This window comes from Gopherus evgoodei, chromosome 2, assembly GCF_007399415.2.
Source record: "Gopherus evgoodei ecotype Sinaloan lineage chromosome 2, rGopEvg1_v1.p, whole genome shotgun sequence".
NCBI lineage: Eukaryota > Metazoa > Chordata > Testudines > Testudinidae > Gopherus > Gopherus evgoodei.
Genome location: NC_044323.1, coordinates 292,077,866 through 292,098,902, shown reverse-complemented (window position 1 = coordinate 292,098,902; position 21,037 = coordinate 292,077,866). Strand labels below are relative to the sequence as shown.

The window sequence follows — 21,037 nt, the reverse complement described above, 5'->3', positions numbered from 1 at the left end:
ATGCAATATCTCAGTGTCCCAACTAAACAAGTAACCAATTACCAGTAATCCACTGCAGTGAAAAGAAACCTCTGAAAAAACCTAAAAATCAAACCCGTCCTATGGTTCCAATCAACGTGACGTCTACATCAACCACCAACTAGACCTCCCTTCTTCCTGAAATGCTTGTAAGAACAGATGTGCTTTGCCATATGCTCTCAGGTTAACAAATCAATCTCTGGCTGACCACCATGTGGGGTAGTGAATTCCAGAGTCTAAGGGCCTCATGAAGAATGCCCTGCTTCCAGCTCCTTATTATTATGAATCATTTGTTACTACCAAAGCTCCAAGGAGCCCCAACCAGGGATCCAGGCCTCATTGTGCTAGGCACTGTACAAGCACAGAAAAAGAACAGCAACAATGAAGATGATCTCTGACAATCTAAGGCTACGTCTACACTCATAGCAGCACGCAAAGTGCAGGCACCATACATGTAGCCACGCACCACAGTGAAAGGCAGTCTGCATCCTCGCTTGTCACTACAGGGTGTATCTACATGCACAGAGAAAGGCTCTGGCACTGGGGATGCAGCAGAAAAGACTGGCAGGGGGGAGACAGCAGGGAAAGGATCTGGCCCAGTGCCCTTCCCCACTGCCAGAGCCTTCGTCTGCAGTAGGGAAAGGCTCTGGTAGTGGCCAGACAGTGGGATGCAACTGCTAAAACTAGCAGTGTAGAAGTGGCACTGCTTGGGTATCTAGCACGCCATGTATGGTATAAACCCTGGGGGCTTAGGTGTGGAAGTAACTCTATTCTACTTCATTCACCTAAGCCATGCCCAGTGTCTACCCTGCTATTGATACCTGTGCTAGCTGGGCATGCAGTGTCTGCACTCTAAGTGCAGCTGTAAGTGTAAATGTACCCTGAGTATAAGGCAAGAGACCTCAGAAAGATCGAGATGGGGCAGTACAACCAACGAGATAATATGAGTTAGCATGATAGGCAGTGGTCTCAGCACACCAGCAGCCTGACTGTGCCTCGTGGCAAAGGAGAGTTTTGAGGAGGACAATGAGTTGGCTTTGCAGATGTCTACAGGGAGCTTCTCTCAAGCGTGAGAGGCAGCCTGGGAGACAGCACAAAGGTGCTTGTTTGAAAACATAAGTGGGAGATGGCCTAGAAAGTGAAACCAAGCTCCAGCTCTTTTCAGTGTAGTCCAGGAATCTCCTAACTCAAGTACCACCGTCACTCACAGCTGTGGCAGAATGGTATCTGCTCCAGGGCTTCGCCGTTTCTATTTAGAAATGACTTGAGTGATGGGGCTCCCACTGCTCCTCCTTGGGAGACCCAGCTGCAGTCAACAGATCTCACCATCGGGAAATATTTATTGGCCTTCAACCTTGCTTTTGCTCAGTTTCATCCCATTATTTCTGCTGCCGTTAGGGACTGATCCAAAGCCCACTGAAAGGAGGATGAATCTTCCCATTACCTTCAATGGGGATTTATCTCAAACTATTGCACTCCCTGGGGCCATCCTGGATAATTCCGCTCCCTTCCTGGGTGTTTATACCCTTCAGTGCTGAAGCTTTGTATACCACTCCCCACAAAAACAAATCTGGGAAGGGCACTTCTTTTGATAACAATGTGAAGCCTTCTTTCCAGAGAGGAAGGGTGGTCCAGTGATTAGGCCATTGCCTTGTGCCTTGCAAAAGCAGCGTTCAATTCACTGGCCTGCCACAGACTTTCTGTGTCTCCTTGGGTAAGTAACTTGGTCTCTCTGTGCCTCACTTCCTCATTAGTAAAACAGCGTTCTAGCCCTGCCCTGGAACACTGCGAGGATCAGTACATGAAAGAGTGCGAGTAGATAACAGGCACCATATCATTACCTTAGTTAAATGTCCTCCTGGACTGCTTTCTTACTACCCCCTGCAACATTCTCTGTCATAGCAGCCCCCCCTGGCTGCTACACAGAGCGATGATGGCCAGGGATTTGCAGCAAGTGCCACATGCTATTTAAGCAGTCTCATTTAAGTGAATCTTCATGTGGCCAGGAGAAAAGACAAGTCTAGGAAGTTGTACTAAAAACAACCCTCCCCCATGCCCCCTCAGGATATGCCTCAGAGCTGGCAGTGAACTAATGCAATGTTTGTGTTTTACATTAAGTGAGGGAGAGTGTTTGCTTAGGATCCTGGATTCTTCAGTGAGTGAAGCAGACTGAAGGTAATTCACACATGTTCAAGCCTTTGTAAACCAGGACATTCCCTCAAGGTGAACTCATACTTGACTTACTGGCCCTTGTGGGGAAGTGACAGCTTGGCAGGCTGGCCTGCATCCTTGCATGGCTTAGAGGGAATTAGGTCTAAGAGCTGAATCTGTGTCCTGATTTCCATCAGCCAGTCCCAGTTTTGACATGTCTCTTCCATGTCCGTAAAACTTGGACTTGCAGTACGACAAAGTTGTACAGTTCAGTTGAGGACAGGAACCTCAAACCAAAGAAACCCCTTCCTAGGGGTACGTCTACACTGAAGCTGAATGTGTGATTTCTAGCTTGGGGAGATGTACACGGGTACATGCACTAGCTTTGATCTAACTACCATGCCACAAATAGGTACATACTCAGGTGGCAAGCCTGAACCACCACACCTGCCATCACAGCTACATGGATATTTTTAGACCACTATTTCAGTCAAAACCAGCACATGTTCATCTACCCAAGCTGGAAATTACACCTCCCAGCTGTATCCCTAATGTCCTCCCTTGCCAAAACAAAACTCTGCCAAAGCTTCATTCCAACATTACCAAATCTTCATGTATAAACGACAAATCCTTACCCCCGAAACTGACAAATCCCCCATCCACGTGACAAATCTCTTCTAATTTCATGTCCTAAAACCTTCGGCCACCCATCCACATTTTCATACTGCGTCTCTCCCTGTGGAATGAGTTTCATAAACCGAGGGGTCTGTCGTAGCACTAAATGAATGATTTCATTTATTTCATCCACAGGATCCCAAAGCACTTTTCAGCTATTGTACCCAATCCCAGCCCCACAGAAAAGCAGTCACCACTAGGGTGGAAGGGAATAGGATGAGGATAAATTTTGGCCAAGGACACTGCGGTGAACATCTACTACTACAAAAAGTGCCAGGAGCTGGCTTGTTTCCACACCCTGCCAGCAGGACCCTTCCCCTCATTTAAAACAAAACACTTTTTATTCAGGCAAAGTTAAAATAGAAGGTTAACTTACTACGTTGTACATTGCTTATTACTTACCCAGGATCAGGTTAATAACCGAAGAATCTGGCTAAAAATGCTGGCTTGATGACAGCGGGAGCCCTCCTTCTCTGAGTATGGTGAACAAATTTCTAAACACCAATCCTTTTTCTGGTGTTCTCTTATGTACGTACTTGGTGCCAAGTTTTTCCATTACTAGGACAGTCCTTATTTTCCTATACCACAATTCCATCGGAGAAGTCACACTTTTCCAATAACGTGCAAAAAACGTGCACGTTATTGGAAAAGTGTGACTTTGGCAGAGTTTTGTTTTGGCAAGGGAGGATATTAGGGATACAGCTGGGAGGTGTAATTTCCAGCTTGGGTAGATGAACATGTGCTGGTTTTGACTGAAATAGTGGTCTAAAGTGAAGAAGGGTTTTTTTACCCACAAAAGCTTATGCCCAAATAAATCTGTTAATTTTTAAGGTGCCACCAGACTCCTCGTCATTTTTTTGCGGATACAGACTGACATGGATACCCTTCTGATAATAAAAAAGAAAGTAATTTGTCATTCTGTTTAACATATAGATATTTTACTGAAGCATTAGATAATCAGGAAAAGGCTCTTTAGGATGCCGGCATTTTGCAGTAAGACGAAACCCTTTAATAATTTACTCCCCAAACTGTCTACTTCTTGGATACACCACACATGCAAGTATGTTCCCCTTTCCCTGCAACCACTCCAATGAAGTGCTTCCTACTAGCAAAAATTTGATGGTTTTTAACTGAAGTCAAATGCCATCTAGATAATAATTAATAAAAAAATCATCATTAGCTATACAAATTGAAGATGTAGATCTCCCACATAAAGACCACTTATCCAGATGAATTTCTTCATTCAAATCTCTCTTCTATCTTTTTATCTGGGTAGTTTTCTTATCAATATCTCTTTCAGTAAAAACTGTATGTATCTTAGAAATTAAACTTTTTATTCCAGTTTGCTCCTGGGTCAACTCCTCAAACATGATTACAGGTCTAGACAGAGCCATCTTGTATCCAGATTTCACAATAAAATGTCTGATATCTACATACTGAAATTACAGTATCTTTACATTATTTACATTATTACATAGCTTTGGGTATGATTTTAAATCAGGACCCAAGAACAGCTGTCAAAGTTAAGTAATCTCAGTTCTTGTCCACAAGGAATAGTCACTTTGATATTTCCTAGAGATACATACCTCATTATTAATGAAATTCGCTAAGGGAGAGGGTCTCTGTGACAGGAATGTAAAAAAAATGGCTAAAGCTGTGAGGATAGTCTGGATGAATGGGTGATTCTTTTTTATTTTTTTTGACCTAAATTTCTTTCTAACCCATCTATTACTATAAATAGCTATACTTGGTCTCCAGTCTTGTTTGAGGTTTGCCAAGTGTTTGCATCGTCTTTTGTTAACCCATTTGATCAGTGACCTGGAAAAAAACCATAAATCATCACTCATAAACTTTGCAGATGACATAAAAATTGAGGGAGTGGTAAAAATGAAAAAGACAGGTCACTGATTCAGAGCGATTTAGATTGCTTGGTAAACTGACACAAGCAAATAGTATGTGTTTTAATACAGCTAACTGTAAACGTATACAACAGGGACAAAGAAGGTAGGCTATAAATGGAGGACTCAATTCTAGGAAGCAGTGACTCTGAAAAAGACTTGGGGGTCATGGTAGATAAAACATGAACTTCCAGTGTGACACTGTGACCAAAAGGGCTAATGTGATCCCGGTATGCATAAAGAGGGGGCTTTTGAGTAGGAGTAAAGAGATTATTTTAATAGGCAGCAGTTTTAAAACAAACAAAAGGAAGTATTTCTTCATACAATGTACAGTCAACCTGTGGAACTCTTTGCCAGAGGATGTCATGAAGGCCAAGACTATAACAGGGGTTCAAAAAAAGCACTAGGTAAGTTCATGGAGGATAGGTCCATCAATGGCTACTAGCCAGGATGGGCAGGGATGCAAAACCATACTCTGAAGTATCCCTAGTTTGTAGAAGCTGGGAATGGATGACAGAGGATGGATCACTTGGTGATTACCTGTTTTGTTTATTCTCTTTGAAGCACCTGGCATTGGCCACTGTCAGAGTACAGGATACTGGGCGAGATGGACCATTGTTCTGACCCAGTATGGCTGTTCTTATGTTCTCTGTATTTGGCACTGCTGGAATACTATGTCCAGTTCTGGTGCCCACAACTCAAGAAAGATGTTGATAAATTGGAGAGGATTAAAGGATTAGAAAACCCACCTTATAGTGATAGACTCAGAGAGCTCTATTTATTTATCTTAACAAAGAGAAGGTTAAGAGGTGACTCCAACTACCGTCCATACATACCTATATGGGGAGCAGATATTTGATAATGGGCTCTTCAGTCTAGCAGAGAAAGGTCTAACACCATCCAATGGCTGGAAGTTGAAGCTAGACAATTTCAGACTGGAAATAAGGTGTAAAATTTTAACTGTGAGAATAATTAACCATTGCAACAATTTACCAAGGATGGTGGTAGATTCTCCATCGCTGACAAATTTTAAATCAAGATGGGATGTTTTTCTAAAAGACCTGCTCTAGGAATTGTGCTGGGGGAGTTCTATGGCCTGTGTTATGCAGCTGGTCAGACCAGATGATCACAATGGCCCCTTCTGGCCTTGAGATCTATGAATCTATCACATCTTTTAACAGTGATGTGTAATAATAATAAGCCAAATTAGGGAAAGCTATTCCACTTCAAAACAAATTACAAGAAATCTGAAATTTTAGAAATTAATATTCCCAAAAGGGTCAAAATATATAACATTTAAATGAGTACCAGAATATTTCAAATATTAAGGCATAAATATTATGGAGAAATATAAAAAAATCTTTTAAAGGCAAATTTCCCTTCCACTGTGGAATAAAATCATAAAAGAGGAATGGAACAAATATGAAGGTAGGATATCCTTGGTCAGGACCTTATCTGCAAGGACTAAGCTGAAAGACCCAATCTGAGGAAACAGCATACTACTCATTCTCTCTCCCTAGGGAGGAGCAAAAGTTTACCCAACCGTGAAGAGACTGAACCCAGTGCTGTTTGCAGAATGTTTGCAGAATTTGGGAAGATGGTTTGGAATAAAGGGGCTGATCCTGGAAGTCTCACTGACTTCAATGGTAATATTAAGGCCCAGATCCTAACAGGAATTTATGCACCTAACTCCCAGCAAAATTTACCAGTACTTCCGAGGATCTGGGCCCAAGTGATGTTCCAAGGAATGGGAAGTCTCACAGGGTCAGTCCCAGTCAGATCAGGATTCTGTTTTTTCTTTGTTTACGAGGTTGATTTTTTTTCCTTTCCTTTTTTCTCTTTAGCAAGAGAGGCAGCCTTTGTTTTATTTCCTCTTAACTAATTAAAGCCCCTGTCAGACAGCGACCAGCTGATGTAGGATCTCAGCCTCGCCAGGACAATTTCCTCAGAGGAAGGGGAAAAAAGGGTTATATTATTAAAAAAAAAAAGAAGAAATGACAAGAAGGTGCTCCTTTATAATAAACCAAAGAGACAGGTTGGCCCATACCCGAGGAGATGCTCATCTGGAGACTGATAAGGCAAGCACTACAACTGGGAAGCAAAGGACCCACTTCCAGATGTGCAGTCTAGGGACACTGGGTCTCCATCACTTTGAGAGCCACCCACCCATCCCCACCCATCCTTCGGCGTGTTATGTGGAAGCCCCATTTGGCGCCCTGACATCCAGAAGGGACAATGCCCCGGTTACCATAGGAGAGGGGCCACTCATCTCCAATTCCCACAATTCCGTCACAGAGCAAGGACAAGGAATGGAAGGATTTGCAATCAGCGACATCAACTAGGGTGGAATAATGAATGCTCCTGCCTGAGGCTGTTTGCTCTCCCTGCTACCTAATCTGTCTGCCTTGCAGCAAAGACGGATGCTCTTTCTTTTCTCTTAGACATCTTTTTTCCTTCTTTGCTTTCTGCCTTTCCTCATTACCATCCCGTTTTCTCTTTTCCGTCTTCCTCTCCTAGCCATTTCTCTCTGGTTTCTTTCTTTCCTCCCCAATTTGGCCCCCTTTGAGCTCTATTTCACAGCCCTCTTTCCAGATCCTGTTTTATTTTTCTTTCTGACCTCAGCCCTCCTCTCTGATTTTCTTCTCTTCAGCCCTCCTCTCCGTTCACTTTCTCGCTCCACCTTTCCTCCCTTCCGCCTCTTCTTTGCCAGTAACTGTAAAATGTGACTCTGTTAAAGCAGCAGCTTTATCCTTGCTCCACTTCCCTGCTCGCTGCCCTGCACCAAGATTGCTCCATTTAGAACTAAGTCAAAGGATGATATTTCTCAATGCTGCACATGTTGTTCTTTCTGCCTCTCACATCCTCAGTGGTGATCAGGGCTGAGCAAACTCTGTATTTGACATAATCACCCTAATAATGTAACTCAGGCATTTGACTGTTTCTTCTGCTCCCAGATTATTTGCAAACACACTCTTGATTTTTTTTTTAAATGTTTGTAATTCAAAATGGTCTCATGGATATTTTATGGGTCTGATCCAATATTCGTTTGAAATCAATAAGAATCTTTCCATTAACCTCAGGTGAATATATTTCCACCCAGGGATTGTTTATCAACCATTTTCTGCTATGCCTTCAACTGGTCAGCATTCGTGGCTTGCAAGTGGTTGCCTAAGTCACATAGTATTGTTTCTGTTCCCTGGCTGGCCACCAAAGATAGCCATAAATATGTTTCCAGTGCACACTTTGCACAAACATATATTTGCACCAGTACTCAGAAGAGCAAACATTTTCATGAACAAACCAACCAACCAACCAGACAAAATGTGCACAAATGTTTGCAGAAAATGATCCAAAGGAGTAGAATGCCAATGAACAGAATGTGCTGTTTCCATCTGGCTGACTATCCTCAAATAGATTTTGGCAGCATTCACTCAGGTCTACCAGTATAAAGATCCTGAATCTAATTGTCATTTATGCTAAGGCCTCTTCATGCCATCCTGACAGTGTAAAGGTGAATTAAAAATGAGTGTCAGTATAATTTCCTCTCATTTTACATCTTGTTTTATTAATTATTATTGTTTTGTGCATTGCAGTGGTTCCCAGCAGTCCCAGTTGTGGACCGAGACCACACTGTGCTAGGTGCTGTACAAACACAGAATAGCTGGTCCCAATGAACTTATGGCCTTAGTTATGCTGCTGGAATGATTTACACTCACTTTAAGGCCCCTTTGCACTTCCAGAGCAGAGCACAGGCACCCTGTGACAGCACCTTAGCCAGCAATTCAGCTGCAGCTCCAAGGGCTCTGCAGAGCTAATGGGAGATGAACACTGAGGCTTGCCAGCAGAGTGAGCAGATGGGTCTCACAGGCGCCCAGGGAGCACAGCGGTTGGATAAGCAGGCGCTGTTCTTACCCAGTCACTTTTCTGAGCATCATTCAGTGTTCAATGTAATTCGCATCGATGCCCAGTCGTCCTGTCACAATTCGTTGTGCCAGTAGCTACGGCCAGTGGTGACACCCCAGACAGAGATGGCCCTTCTGATGGGAAGGCTCGGCTTTTACCTCTTGGAAAAGTAACTTCTCGCATGTATTAATATTGTGGTCCTGCTGTTGCCCAACATACACTGAAACCTGCTCTGCGGCATGAGAGAAAGCCCAGGCACACGCTGACACACACACTAGATCGGAGGGGCGGGGGGGGGGACCTGAGCAAGGGGCGGTCCCCCATCACTGAAGTCAGCAGGAGTTTCGCCACTGACCTCAGTGAGAGCAGGTAGAGGCTACAACCAAAACGAAGGGAGAGTGTTGGGTTAGACTCTTAAGGGCCAGCATTGCCAGGGGTGCTATAGACAGCCGGGGGCAGGGAGGCGGAGAAGTGTGAACTCTGCAGTTTTCTAAGCAACACCCCCTCATGGGGAAGGATTTGGGCCCCATAGTGGGCACAGGGACCCCAAACTACCCCTATTATACAATGCCAGTATAGACAGTTTCTTCTCTTTAGCTCTTTATCCCCCACTTTCTCCCACTCCCCCTCATGTTGCTCCAGCCAAATAATTGTAAGAGGGAAAAAGACCAGGGGCTTCCAAGAGGCACCTGCTAAGCCTTCTAAATGAAGTGTGTAGAGCTCATTCAGTGGAGACCAATGAGCTGCCCCTGTGGAGCCGGGAGGACCCCAGGGAGGGACTCTCACTCAGATTGGTTTCTGTCTGTTATAGTGTCTCCCGTATCAATTCCAGGGCTTAATTATCACCGCTTTGTTCAGAGCAGGCGCCAAACCTACCCTCGACTCCTGCACTTCTGGCCATAATAGCATTTCCCATTCTCTGTGATGCGCTTTGGGATCTCCGCATGAGAAGCGGTAAGTTAAGTTCTTCATTTCTTCCTTGCCTCTCTCTCTCTCTCTCCTCCCTTCATCAGACCAAGGTCTTCCTCAGCTCCCCTTATATCCCTTCAGCCAGACAGATTCAAAGATCCATTACATCCTTTGGTTTCCTTCACGTGGTAACAAGCATCTTATTTAAAAACTGATAAAGAGCTTATTGGAAATGTATTCTTGGAATTTAGGGCCCCTTTTATACAATTTGGCCAGTCTAACAGGCAATTCCACATAATTATAGCAAGTAAATATCACCCAGAGAGACATCTTAATGTGCTACTATTTATTAACAATTGCTAATTCTTCACTCTGTATCGAGCTCACTCCCCAGATACCGCATGGCAATTTGTGTTTAATAAACAGCTCTGACAGTGCTCTCAATGCTGACGAGTGATCACACAGTGGATTATTAACAAGCAGCGTCAGGAGAGCTTCCTTCAGTCTAACAGAGAACCACAGAAATGAAGGGACGAAAAGACTGATTCACTCACCTAGTCTCTCTCCCTAGCCAAGGCAAGATGTTGTCTATTGGCATATTCTCCAGAGCTTAGTTGACTTCACTCACAAATTACCAAAGGGATGAGGCGTCCACTACTTCCTTTTGAAGATTATTCTACATTCTTAAGGCCTGAACTTGCTCCTAACAGCCCAGACTTGGAAAGGAGCAGGACGGGACCTATACAGACTCTTAGGACTGTTTTCTCACCATCCAGCTAAATGGTCTAGAGGTTAGAACAGTGGCTCTCAAACTGGGGGTCAGGACCCCTCTGGGGGTTGCGAGGTTATTACATGGGGGGTCACGAACTGTCAGCCTCCACCCCAAATCCCGTTTCATCTCCAGCACTTACAATAGTGCTAAATATAAAAAAAGTGTTTTTAATTTATAAGGGGGAGGTCGCACTCAGAGATTTGTTGTGTGAAAGGGGGCACGAGTACAAAAGTTTGAGACCCACTGGGTTAGGATAAGTGATTGTTGGTGAGAAATCCTGGGGTCTATACCCAGCTGCTCTTCCACTCACCTGCTTGGCTAAGTCATTTAAGCCAGCCTTTTCAATGGCCACTTTTGAATGGCCCAACTTCAGGCAATCAAATCCGAAAATGCTGGACTTCACCCCCGAGCCGCACCAAGCGTGAGACCGACACCCGCGGATGCCTGCTCCTGCCTGCCCGCTGAGGCCGTGACTGCTTGTGGTTCAAGAGGTGATAGCAGCGGCGACTCTGCCTTGCGTATAACCGGCCACCGAGTCGTCTCCCCCACAAACTGCTGCTCTGGTATCATGCTGCCAACGTCACACCGTGCATGAGAGTAGCATGAGGGAAGGCCTACTTCTGCTGTTGGAGAAATCACGAGATTGGGTTAATCTCGCAAGTTCCAAGCAGTCTCTGAAACCACAATTTTTCACAGGGCCCTGCTTAGGACAAAGAGCTCCTATTATCTGCTCTACCCTTGCACAACATTAAAGTGTGGACGGCACTCAGGTGGCCTGGAGGAGAGGTGAGGGGCCCAGCTATCTTGTGAATCTTGGCACCCTGCCTGAAACAGGAGAGTAGCTCCCTGCCAGCCCCTCCCTTCCAACATTGTCTAAATTCCAAAGGGGAAGGCGGGAGTAATTCTGAAGCCTCAGCTACTCCCTCAGAGGAAAGCTGATAATGATCAGGACAATCCATCAGTGCAGTCTCCAGTCTCTTCCATGACTGCTGAGTCCAGGCAGGACTTAGGAAGCATCTGTTCTGAGAGAGGAGAAGGTCACAGGGCCTATCTGAGACCAGCAGCCTTAATAAAGGATCCCATTTCTATTAATTACAGCCCAGCCATGTCTGCTCTCTGCACTGTCCAGCTGATAATCAAGAAAAGCAAATCCTGCTGATCCTATGCTTATATTAGCCCCCACAGACCTGATCTTGCACCCTCAACTCCCATCAACTTCACGGCAGGAGTACCCAGTACCTGGCAGGATTGGGCCCGGCTGGAAGCAGTCATGCAACTGCCATCCAGTTACAAAATGAGGCCGTGGCAGACTGGGAAAGGGAAAGGAAATCCAGATTGTGTTTATCCTGATCTGAGCAGCGTCCTGGGTGGACGCCAGCCGACAGCACTCCACCAAATAATTCCAAAACAATATGCTGTTTGTTTTTCTCTTTATATGTCGCGTTGGTGAAAGACACCAGATTGACAGCCCTTGGGAGGGGAGGCCTCTCCCCACAGAATGGGCCGGACAAGCTTTCCCCCACTCACCCCAGTGGGAGTGAGCCCTGACCTTGCCAAGAGACCAGTCTGCGGGGAGCTCAGCATCCATGACTCGTTCAAGCCTTGGCTTCTCTAGGAGGATGCCAGCCAGGAGCCAATGTGGCAGTAATTTTAGGACACTGAACCATTTCTGTTGACACCACCTACTTCCAGACCTTGGGCCTGCTCAGTGCGTAGACGAACAAGGTGGGAGAGGTTCCTTGTGCCTTATGGGAGGACAATTCTGAGTTCATACAAAGCACCAACCCTGTTCCCTTTATTCACTTGTACACAGGTGGCACAAGCCACACTGGAAATGACACTCAACCTAACCTGGCAGGACCTTCATTGGCAAGACCTCCATGGCCCCACCGATGGTCCTTCAACAAAGGGTGCTAATTAGCGCCAGTCACTATGATGATTCTTCTCTACTAGGAACCAGGCGGAGACCATGAATTTCAGTGAAGAGCTGTGGCTAGTAATGGCTTTTGGTGATTTCTGACCTGAACTGGATTTGAACTGGTGACTTAGAACAACTCTGTATCCCATCACCAGTCCTGTGAGACATCACCTCCCTCACTGGCTGATACTTGCCCTGCAATCTTCAGCCACAGAACAGATCTGATCTGCTAAGTCTCACAGGTGCTTTGTACTGTTATGATGACAGTGACATCTTCATCTACTAGTCCTTTGAGGTGCCCATATGATCAAACCTGTCTTTGTCCTCTCAGTCAGTACGATACACAGAAATCTGCCAATACGGTGCATTAGCAGGGAGTCACGTTGCTAAACCACTCCCTTTCCCCAGGGAACATTTACCTCCACGTACCATTCAAACCACAAGGCCCTGGTCCGGAGTCTCATCCACTAATGCAGGGGTAAACATCACCACAACAAATAATGTATAGGGAGTGTACATCAGCTCAGAATCAGCCTCAATGGTTTACAGATTCATCGATTCCAAGGTCACAAGGGACCACTGTGATCACCTAACTTGACCTCCTGTATAACACAGGCCACAAAACTTCCCTGGAACAACTGCCATTTGAACTAGAGCAGCTATTGTAGGAAAAAAACATCCAATCTTGATTTAGAAATTGCTAGGGATGGAGAATCCACCATGAGCCTTGGAAAGATGTTTCAATGGTTAATTAGCTCTCCGTAAAAAAAATTCACTTTATTTCCAGTCTGAAGAAATCTAGCTTCATCTTCCAGTCATTGGATCTTTAACATTTCTTCTCTTTAAGGTCTTCCCTTTACGGCCTATTACACGAGCAGAGCTGACCCTGCTAACCCACTTAGCAGAGCAGGGAGCGTAATCTCTAATAAATACTGTGCAGCCTCTTTTTGCTTTTTATTAACTTATTCGTCATTTTCCAGTTTGTTCCTGGCTCACAGATTGGCCGCATGTAGCTAACTATGAGTATTCAACACACATTAAAAATGTTAACCCCGTCAGCTACTTTTGATTGGGCAGGTAACACACGTGATATCATTTCTGCTCCCTGATTGGTTGAGCATAACTGTTAGCATCAGTTTGCAGGCTCAAATATGCATGTTTGAAATCTGCTTTCCATTTGCTTTCTATTCATATTCCCCAATTCTGCTCAAAATTTGTCATTTCTGCCAATAAACTCATCCACCAGGCTATTCATGGAAAGCAAAAGTATTTAAAGGGCACAAGCATGGCTGAAACTAATTCATTTTGTTTTAAGTGAGCAGATATCTGAGGGTGTGGGGGGAAATGATTTATTCTCCTGGCCAAAATACTGCTAATTCAGGGCCAACCCATACCATTACAGAGGGGAAAAGAGGACTCAGAAAGCTTAGCTGAGTGCCTTGATATAAGCTCTTCCTGGAACTCAGATACCACAGATATGGGTGCTGTATTGGATAGATAGATAGATAGATAGATAGATAGATAGATAGATAGATAGATAGCAGGGGTGCATGGGGATAGATAGATAGATAGATAGATAGATAGATAGATAGATAGATAGATAGATAGATAGATAGATAGATAGATAGATAGATAGATAGATAGATAGATAGATACTCTAGTTTCTGTGCCATGGCCTTCTAGCACAAAGATCCCAGAGAAAAGCAAATTTCAATCCCACAGGGTCTACGCCTCCTTCACTGCTCTGTAACCCACTGGTAACATGGCTATCTTCATAGCCAGGCTAGTGCCTATGCCTGCGCCATACCCACTTCCTTCCCAGGCAGCCATAGGTGTGGAGCGGAGCTAACATTGCTCTAGCAGTACTAACGTCCACAACCAGCTAAGGTGGAAATGCCACACAGAATGGCTACTTCCCAGCATCAATCTCCCCCATGCTCATATAAACCCCATGCCTACAGGGTACCAACTGCCCAGTGATCATGCTGAGGGGCTTCAGAAGGCTCTCAAGGAGGGCTGGAGCACCTCAGAGTGACTCTGCTCACCCCTCTTGCAGCTTTCAGTGCATTTCTGCCCCCCTCCCGGGAACAGAGCCACATCTACTACCCATCTCTGATGGTTGCTTTCCAGGTGGGAATTAATGGGCAAGGTGGGGGAGGGCGGTGTCCTTATCAGGTCATCCCCACCTACACTGCAGAATGAATTTGGCTCAGTATTGCTCATGCTGAAGCGATGAATCCCACAAAGCTCCCTTCCGTCAGATGAAGAGTGATGGGGTGACACAGCATCTGTCTGCAGAGGAGTCACTGACAGCACTGGGAGGAACTCACAGGGGATAGCTTGGCAGTAGAGCAGCGGAGATGCTGTGCAGCAGTTCACATTCCCCTTTCATCCCTCCCTTTCCCCTTCCGCCTGCCCCGAGTTTCACACTGTGAGTTTAGGATTTAACTGAAACCATAATGCCAGAACAGACGCTCAGGAAAACTTGGCCAGGTTTTGAGTCAAAGCCAGGAACAACTACCAAGCAATCCACCAGACCACAAACAATAACCCCTAGCTTTTATAGTGCTTTTCTTGGTAGATCTCAAAGTAAACTGAGGCACAGAGAGGGGAAATGACTTGCCCCAGGTCAGTAGCAAGGCAAGAAAAAGAACCAGGTCTCTTGTATCCTTGTCTGATGCGCTAACCATTAGGATACACTGCCCGCCAACAGTTATGGAGCTGGGATGACTGTTTATTACACTGTTCATAACCCGTTTGCTGCTACATTGGCTCCCTTTGTCCGCTTGCTGAATTCACCTGTTGTCTCTCGTCATACACTTAGATTGTAAGCACTCTGTCTCAGGGACTGTTCTTTAGTTAAATGCATGTATCGCATCTATCACAATGGGGTGTCAAGACCGGATTGCTGCCTCTGGGCACAACAACATCCATCCCTGGCACCTGGAATTCAGTCTAGGTTCTCTCCACACTCAGCTCATGCTTATCCGACATTCTCCCCAAATGCAACCCAGCTTCTCTGCAAATTCAGGCTAGGCTCATGTCAAACTCAGACCAGGATAATCCCAGATTCACTCTCAGTTGTACCCAAATTCAACCCAGTGTCACAGAACAACTCACAAGCTTCAAAAGTCTGCCAAGACCCACATCTGTAATTAATCCCACATCTCAGGTTTTTTTAGCTCCAGTCCCTATGCTATCAGAGACCCAGGCCTTCAACTGCTATTGGCATCGCTCCATTAGAATCCACTGTAACTTACTCCTCTCTGCAGTGCTTTAGGGATGTCAGCGGCCTATAAAGCTCTGTTGAAAACCAGAATCAATCCAGTTTCTATTTCAAAAGTATCTAAGAGAAAGTTGGCCATTAAAAATGATAAATACATTTCAGATTGCCTGCTTCCGGGTAAGTAAAAGAACTGCTGAAACAATAGGCAAGCACATTCCACAAAGGCTGAGACCACAAAATAACCCTATGCTCCTTCCAACCACGTCCTCAAAGTGCTAAAAGGACTGCACAGAAGGGCTAATCATGCGGACGACCTACATCTAAACAGCTACAAAATTAACATGTAATAGAGAAATAAGCCCAAGAAGCTTCCCCTTATCACTTAGATTAGATCTGGGGATCCAATACAGAAAGACCCCATAATATTAGAATTCAGTCCCCTATCAATGGGACGGAAGGGAAATACAATGTTGATCCATTAAGATGCCCCCTCATTGCTGCTACCCAGATTCTCGGGACAGGAGCTACCCTAAAGTTATGTTTCACCGCTCCTACAGCTGGGGAGGAGGGGGACCCAGGCTCCACCCCTACCACATGCTGGCTAGTATGGGCATGCCAGAATGCTAGGGGAAGTTGTCATAAACAGATAGCTAAGGGTTAATGTCTCTTTCACCTATAAAAGGGTTAACGAACAGTGACCTGAAACACCTGAACAGAGGACCAATCAGGAGACAAAATACTTTCAAAACTGGGTGGAGGGAAGTTTGGGAGTGAGTTCTTTGTTCTTTGTCTTGGTTCGGTGGCCCTCTCGGCTCTGAGAGTGATCTCTCTATCTCCAGGCTTTCTAATCTTCTGTTTCCAAGTTGTAAGTACAAGGATAGTAAGACAATAGGTTTATATTGTTTTTTTGTATTTACATGTGTGTAGTTGCTGGAATGTGTTAAATTGTATTCTGTTTGGATAAGGCTGTTTATTCATTTTTTCTTTTAAGCAATTAACCCTGTATATTGTCACCTTGATACAGAGACCATTTTATGTCTTTTCCTTTCTTTTTATATAAAGCTTTCTTTTTTAAGACCTGTTGGATTTTTTTTTTAGTGGGGGCTCAATTGGACTGAGTCTGCAGCTCACCAGGGAATTGGTGGGAGGAAGAAGACGGGGGAAGAGAGAATCTCTTTGTGTTAGATTTACTAAGCCTGAATTTGCATAACCTCTGGGTGAGGGGAGAGAAATATTTGATTTCTCGGTGCGGTGTTTCAAGGACTTAAAGCAGGGAATCTCCTAGAGTACCCAGGGTGGGGAAATCTGGGAGGAGGTAAAGAGGGGGAAGGGAAGTGGGTTATTTCCCTTTGTGGTGAGACTCAGGGCATCTGAGTCTTGGGGTTCCCCAGGGAAGGTTTTGGGGAGACCGGAGTGAGCCAGACACTGGAATTCTCTGGCTGGTGGCAGCGATATCAGATCCAAGCTGGTAATTAAGTTTGGAGGTTTCATGCTAGCTTCTCATGTTCTGAACTCTAAGGTTCAGATCTGAGTAGGACAGTTATGACAGAAGTACTTTGCGCCAGGAACAGACGTGGTGCAAGGTACATGCCCCGCCCAGCAGGAGGAAACCACAGACAGACTGTAACTTAGAAACCCAGCCTGCAGCAGTGCACTGCCCCTTACTCAGGGGAAAGGCAGGCTGGATTGGACACTGCGGCTGCGGCTGTTGCGGAGCAGGGTTGGGCAAACCAGCCTCGATAAGAAACTGCAGAAACCTCATTTAAAACGCACACCAAAACCAAGCTGAACCTCAACACAAAACCCTTCTGAGAAAAGAAAAAGTTCAGCCAGCTGCCCCCTCCCTCATCTTATTTTTGCCTCTCCATATCCAGGTTCTGGCTCCAGCAGCAGGGGCAGTGCAATCCCAGAAGCAGGATCTCTTACCAGGAAATCTCATGAGATTTCCAGCCCAAAGACTTAATTTCAGAAATCCTGAGTGGCTCAGAGCCCTCTCTACTTAGAATCACAGGGTCAGACCCCAGATTTTCAAATTCAGGAGGTTTACATAAACTGCTGAATGTGGGGGGAGCTGTCTGAACTGAATTTGAATTCCAATACTTCCTTGGCGCATCAATAGTTTGGCGCATCAAGGGAGGCTGCTGGCTTAAAAGGTGTAGCTTCCTCATGCTACAGGGGAAATATCACTTAACTCCTTATATAGGATTGTTGTACTCAGGGTGCTTACCAGCCACAAATGAATGCATATCATCCACTTTTCACAGAGGGGGGAATGAAGCAGAGAGCAGTTAAATAGGGTTACCCCAGATGGGATTAGGCCAGCACAGTAAGGCTGGCCCCAGGACAAGCTGGGGGCTTTACAAGATTCTGAAAGACAAGCATCTCCAGCTCCGTAGCATCACCTAGCCCCATCTCTGGGCTTTGCTTCAGTGACACATGAGAGAACAGTCCATCACCTGTTCCTTTAGGTCTCCCATACAAGCACCATAGCAGGGTCTCCCTACATAGTGAGCACATCTGAGAGGCAGCCCAGAGTGGCATAGCCATAGCCATAGACACAGACACAACACTAACTCTGAGTGATGGGGAGAGCATGGTGGTTACTTTGGGCCTAAAGGTCCTTGCCTGGAGGTCCAGCAGAGACAAAATATATCAAGTGAATACAATGCAAATACAGACAAGCCTTGGGGCTGATCTCCACCATTTTAACTAAATCCTGTAGCCTTTTATTTTATTTAAAATGAATTTTGCCATGTGGTATTACACCACCTTGGGTTCAGCTCTGCTGGCTACAGTTTTAAGCTTAACAGAGTCACCTTTGCTACAAGCTTCAGATTTAGAGTCTAGCATGGCTGGAGTTATACTGGCATAGAGGTGTTTATCCCAGCGCAGCATAGCTTTCACTATAAACACTCTGAAACCAGAAGAACTGCCTCCACGTTCAAGAGCTGCAGCAGTTTTTCTACCAATTTAGTTAAATCAGAACAAGACATGACCTTAGTCTTGTAATAGGCACCTCCCTTTTACTCAGGCTCACTACTCCTTTCCCACTCCATCTTCGGAAGCAAATCTGCAGTGGTTCTTCATCACCAGCCCATGCCCCAGTATCAGTGGGGGCTGGTGGCTGCCACTCAGTGAGTCTCCATACTGGGCCCTGGTGCATCCCTGCTTCCTGCCCCGCAGTGGGGCTTGGGCATGGATCATGGCAGGAGTAAAGTGTGACATCACTTTAGGCCCCGTTTCAAGGGAGGGTACATACACCAACCACCATCATGGTCATCACTAAGGTTTGAACCTGGGCCTTCCCAAGCTGGGAGCCTGAGCCTCCGCTGCTCAAGCTAAAAGACTTGTATCCTCTGCAGATCAGGCCCAGGGAGGAAGGTGGCATAACACATACTGAACAGCACTCAACTGAGTGGCAGGCGATGGGCACCGGCTAGCACAGCTGAGCTCAGCCTGGCGCACAAGCCCAGCCGCCCCAGGGAAGCTGGGAACGACCTGTATAAAACATTGGCGAGGCCGTCGCCTTCACACAGCCCCTGTCTCACCCTGATCAAGTCTACATGGCTGGGAGCAGGGCAGTCACTGCCCATGCAGCAAAGGGTGGGAAGCTAGGGTGGCTTGTGCCAAAGTTACCATTTCCTTTTGGCCATTTACAGGCCTTGCCAGGATATCTAATTACCCCCACCCCAAGTTGGAGCTACAATCCCTTTAAGTCGCTGCTTTCTGGCAAGACCGAAAGGGACATCGGGGACTACTCTACAAGTCAGTCACCGCCCTGGTGAAGTGCGTTAGCAGCTGGACCTGCCTGTGCCTAAGCAAACACAGCCAACATTGTGTCTTTAAAGCCACTTCAGTGCAGATGTTGTTTCCATGGTAACAAGTGGACCAAATATATTAGTGTTTCTAATAATAAACCAAACTTCCAACTTGGAAAATGTGCTTCCCTCACCCCTTCTTCCTTTCCCCTCCCTTTTCCTAAATTAAACCGGCATTTACTGAGCAAGGTGTAATTAGTAAATAACTGGAAGGGCCTAGTAACTCCTAGTGCCCAAGCAGATGGAAGTGTCACATGAGGCACGGTGTTCAGCTGCGAATCAATGTGCGCCTGGGATCTGCGCAGAAATGGCTGAATTTTTTTTTTAATCAACCCAAACTAAAGACACTGGGACGATTCTATGAACCCCTGGGAGCAACGCCCCAGCAGCGACTTTGCATGCAGTCCACATTCCCGCAGACCAGGCAGGACTCCGCTCCGGAGCTGGGATCGGCTCTCGGCATCTGTTACTTTTTCAAACACTCTCATTGAGACCCAGCGTTTGCTTCCCTTTAAATAAAGAAGCAGAAACTTCACATACACACACCCATACACACACACACCCCTCCAGCCCTCACCCTACTCCCCACCCCCTTCAAACAACAACCAAGTCAGCAAAGCAGTACAAACCCTTTCAGGATCTACCAATCAGAGATGATCAGCACCCAGAGATCGCACCAAGGTTGAAAGGGGAAAAGGAAGGGGTGGAGAACGTGCAAAGATTAAGTGCGGGCACTGACAACAGTGCAGATGCCAGCCTGTGCGAGTCCCCTCCCTGGTTCCACCAACATTCCTATCCAAATCCACCGTGCAGGAAGAGAGTGGGGTGGGGGTGGGGGGGAGGCCCCTGAAACCGACAATATGATCACTGCAGCAGCCATAGCAACCCAAATGAATTCCACCGTGCAGGCTCCAGCTCACGCTGCAATTGAGGAAGGGGGAGTAGGGTGACCCAATAGCAAGTGTGAAAAATCGGCACGGAGTGGGGGGTAATAGGTGCCTGCATAAGACAATGCCCTGAATATCAGGACTGTCCCTATAAAATCGAGACATCTGGTCACCCTAAGGGGGAGGGAGGGTGTCAGGAGGGAAATTTGGGGAGACAAGGGGTAGGATCTGCTCTCTGTCTCCCAAGGGCTCACTGCCCCCGAACATCCTGACCTAAGGAATCGGTGGCACTTCAATGCAGCAGGCTTCCTCGGTTGGGTTTGTTTTTAGGTCACAGCCTGTCAGCGGCACATCTGAGCCGCTTTGCCGCGTTCTCGTCTTTCTATATTGCAATATCTACACGCACACATGTTTGAAAGCTCGTCTCTCTCGCCAACAGAAGTTGGTCCAATAAAAGATATTACCTCCTCCACCTTGTCTCTCTCTCTGTACACACACACACACACACACACACACCCCTCCAGCAGCATCCTGGTCCCTCCGCCTCCCAACAGCCAGGCTGGTAGTGGCGATTGATTGTCATTTAAATGTCACACGCTGGATGCTGTGCCATTCTGGGCTGGGATTTCTTTCCCCCCTCTCCTTTCTTTCTTGGCATTCTTTCATTCTTTCTTCATTGTATGTTATTGGCAGGACTTACCATGTCTGAGCTGAGCTGGGCTAAGATGGCGAAGGTAGAGAGTCTCTCACAGAGGCATTTAGTTCGGAAGGAATCGACTGGGACTGTTCGGCAGCCGCGCCAGGACCAGGCACCAAGCTGGGAGGAGGAGGAGGAGGAGGATCTGTTAAGGGAGGGGGTGGC

General features: G+C 46.1%; 1 protein-coding gene across 11 annotated transcripts in view; it reads right to left on the bottom strand.

Moving 5' to 3' along the window:
- The window catches only part of ADGRB1 (adhesion G protein-coupled receptor B1), a 376,961-nt gene that overhangs the window by 83,665 nt on the left and 272,259 nt on the right, over positions 1-21,037 (bottom strand). For all 11 annotated transcript variants that reach the window (XM_030553892.1, XM_030553899.1, XM_030553900.1 and 8 more), the window contains one exon: positions 20,876-21,017. In XM_030553892.1, coding sequence (XP_030409752.1) covers positions 20,876-21,017 — 142 coding nt within the window. The remainder of the gene's footprint in view (positions 1-20,875; positions 21,018-21,037) is intronic.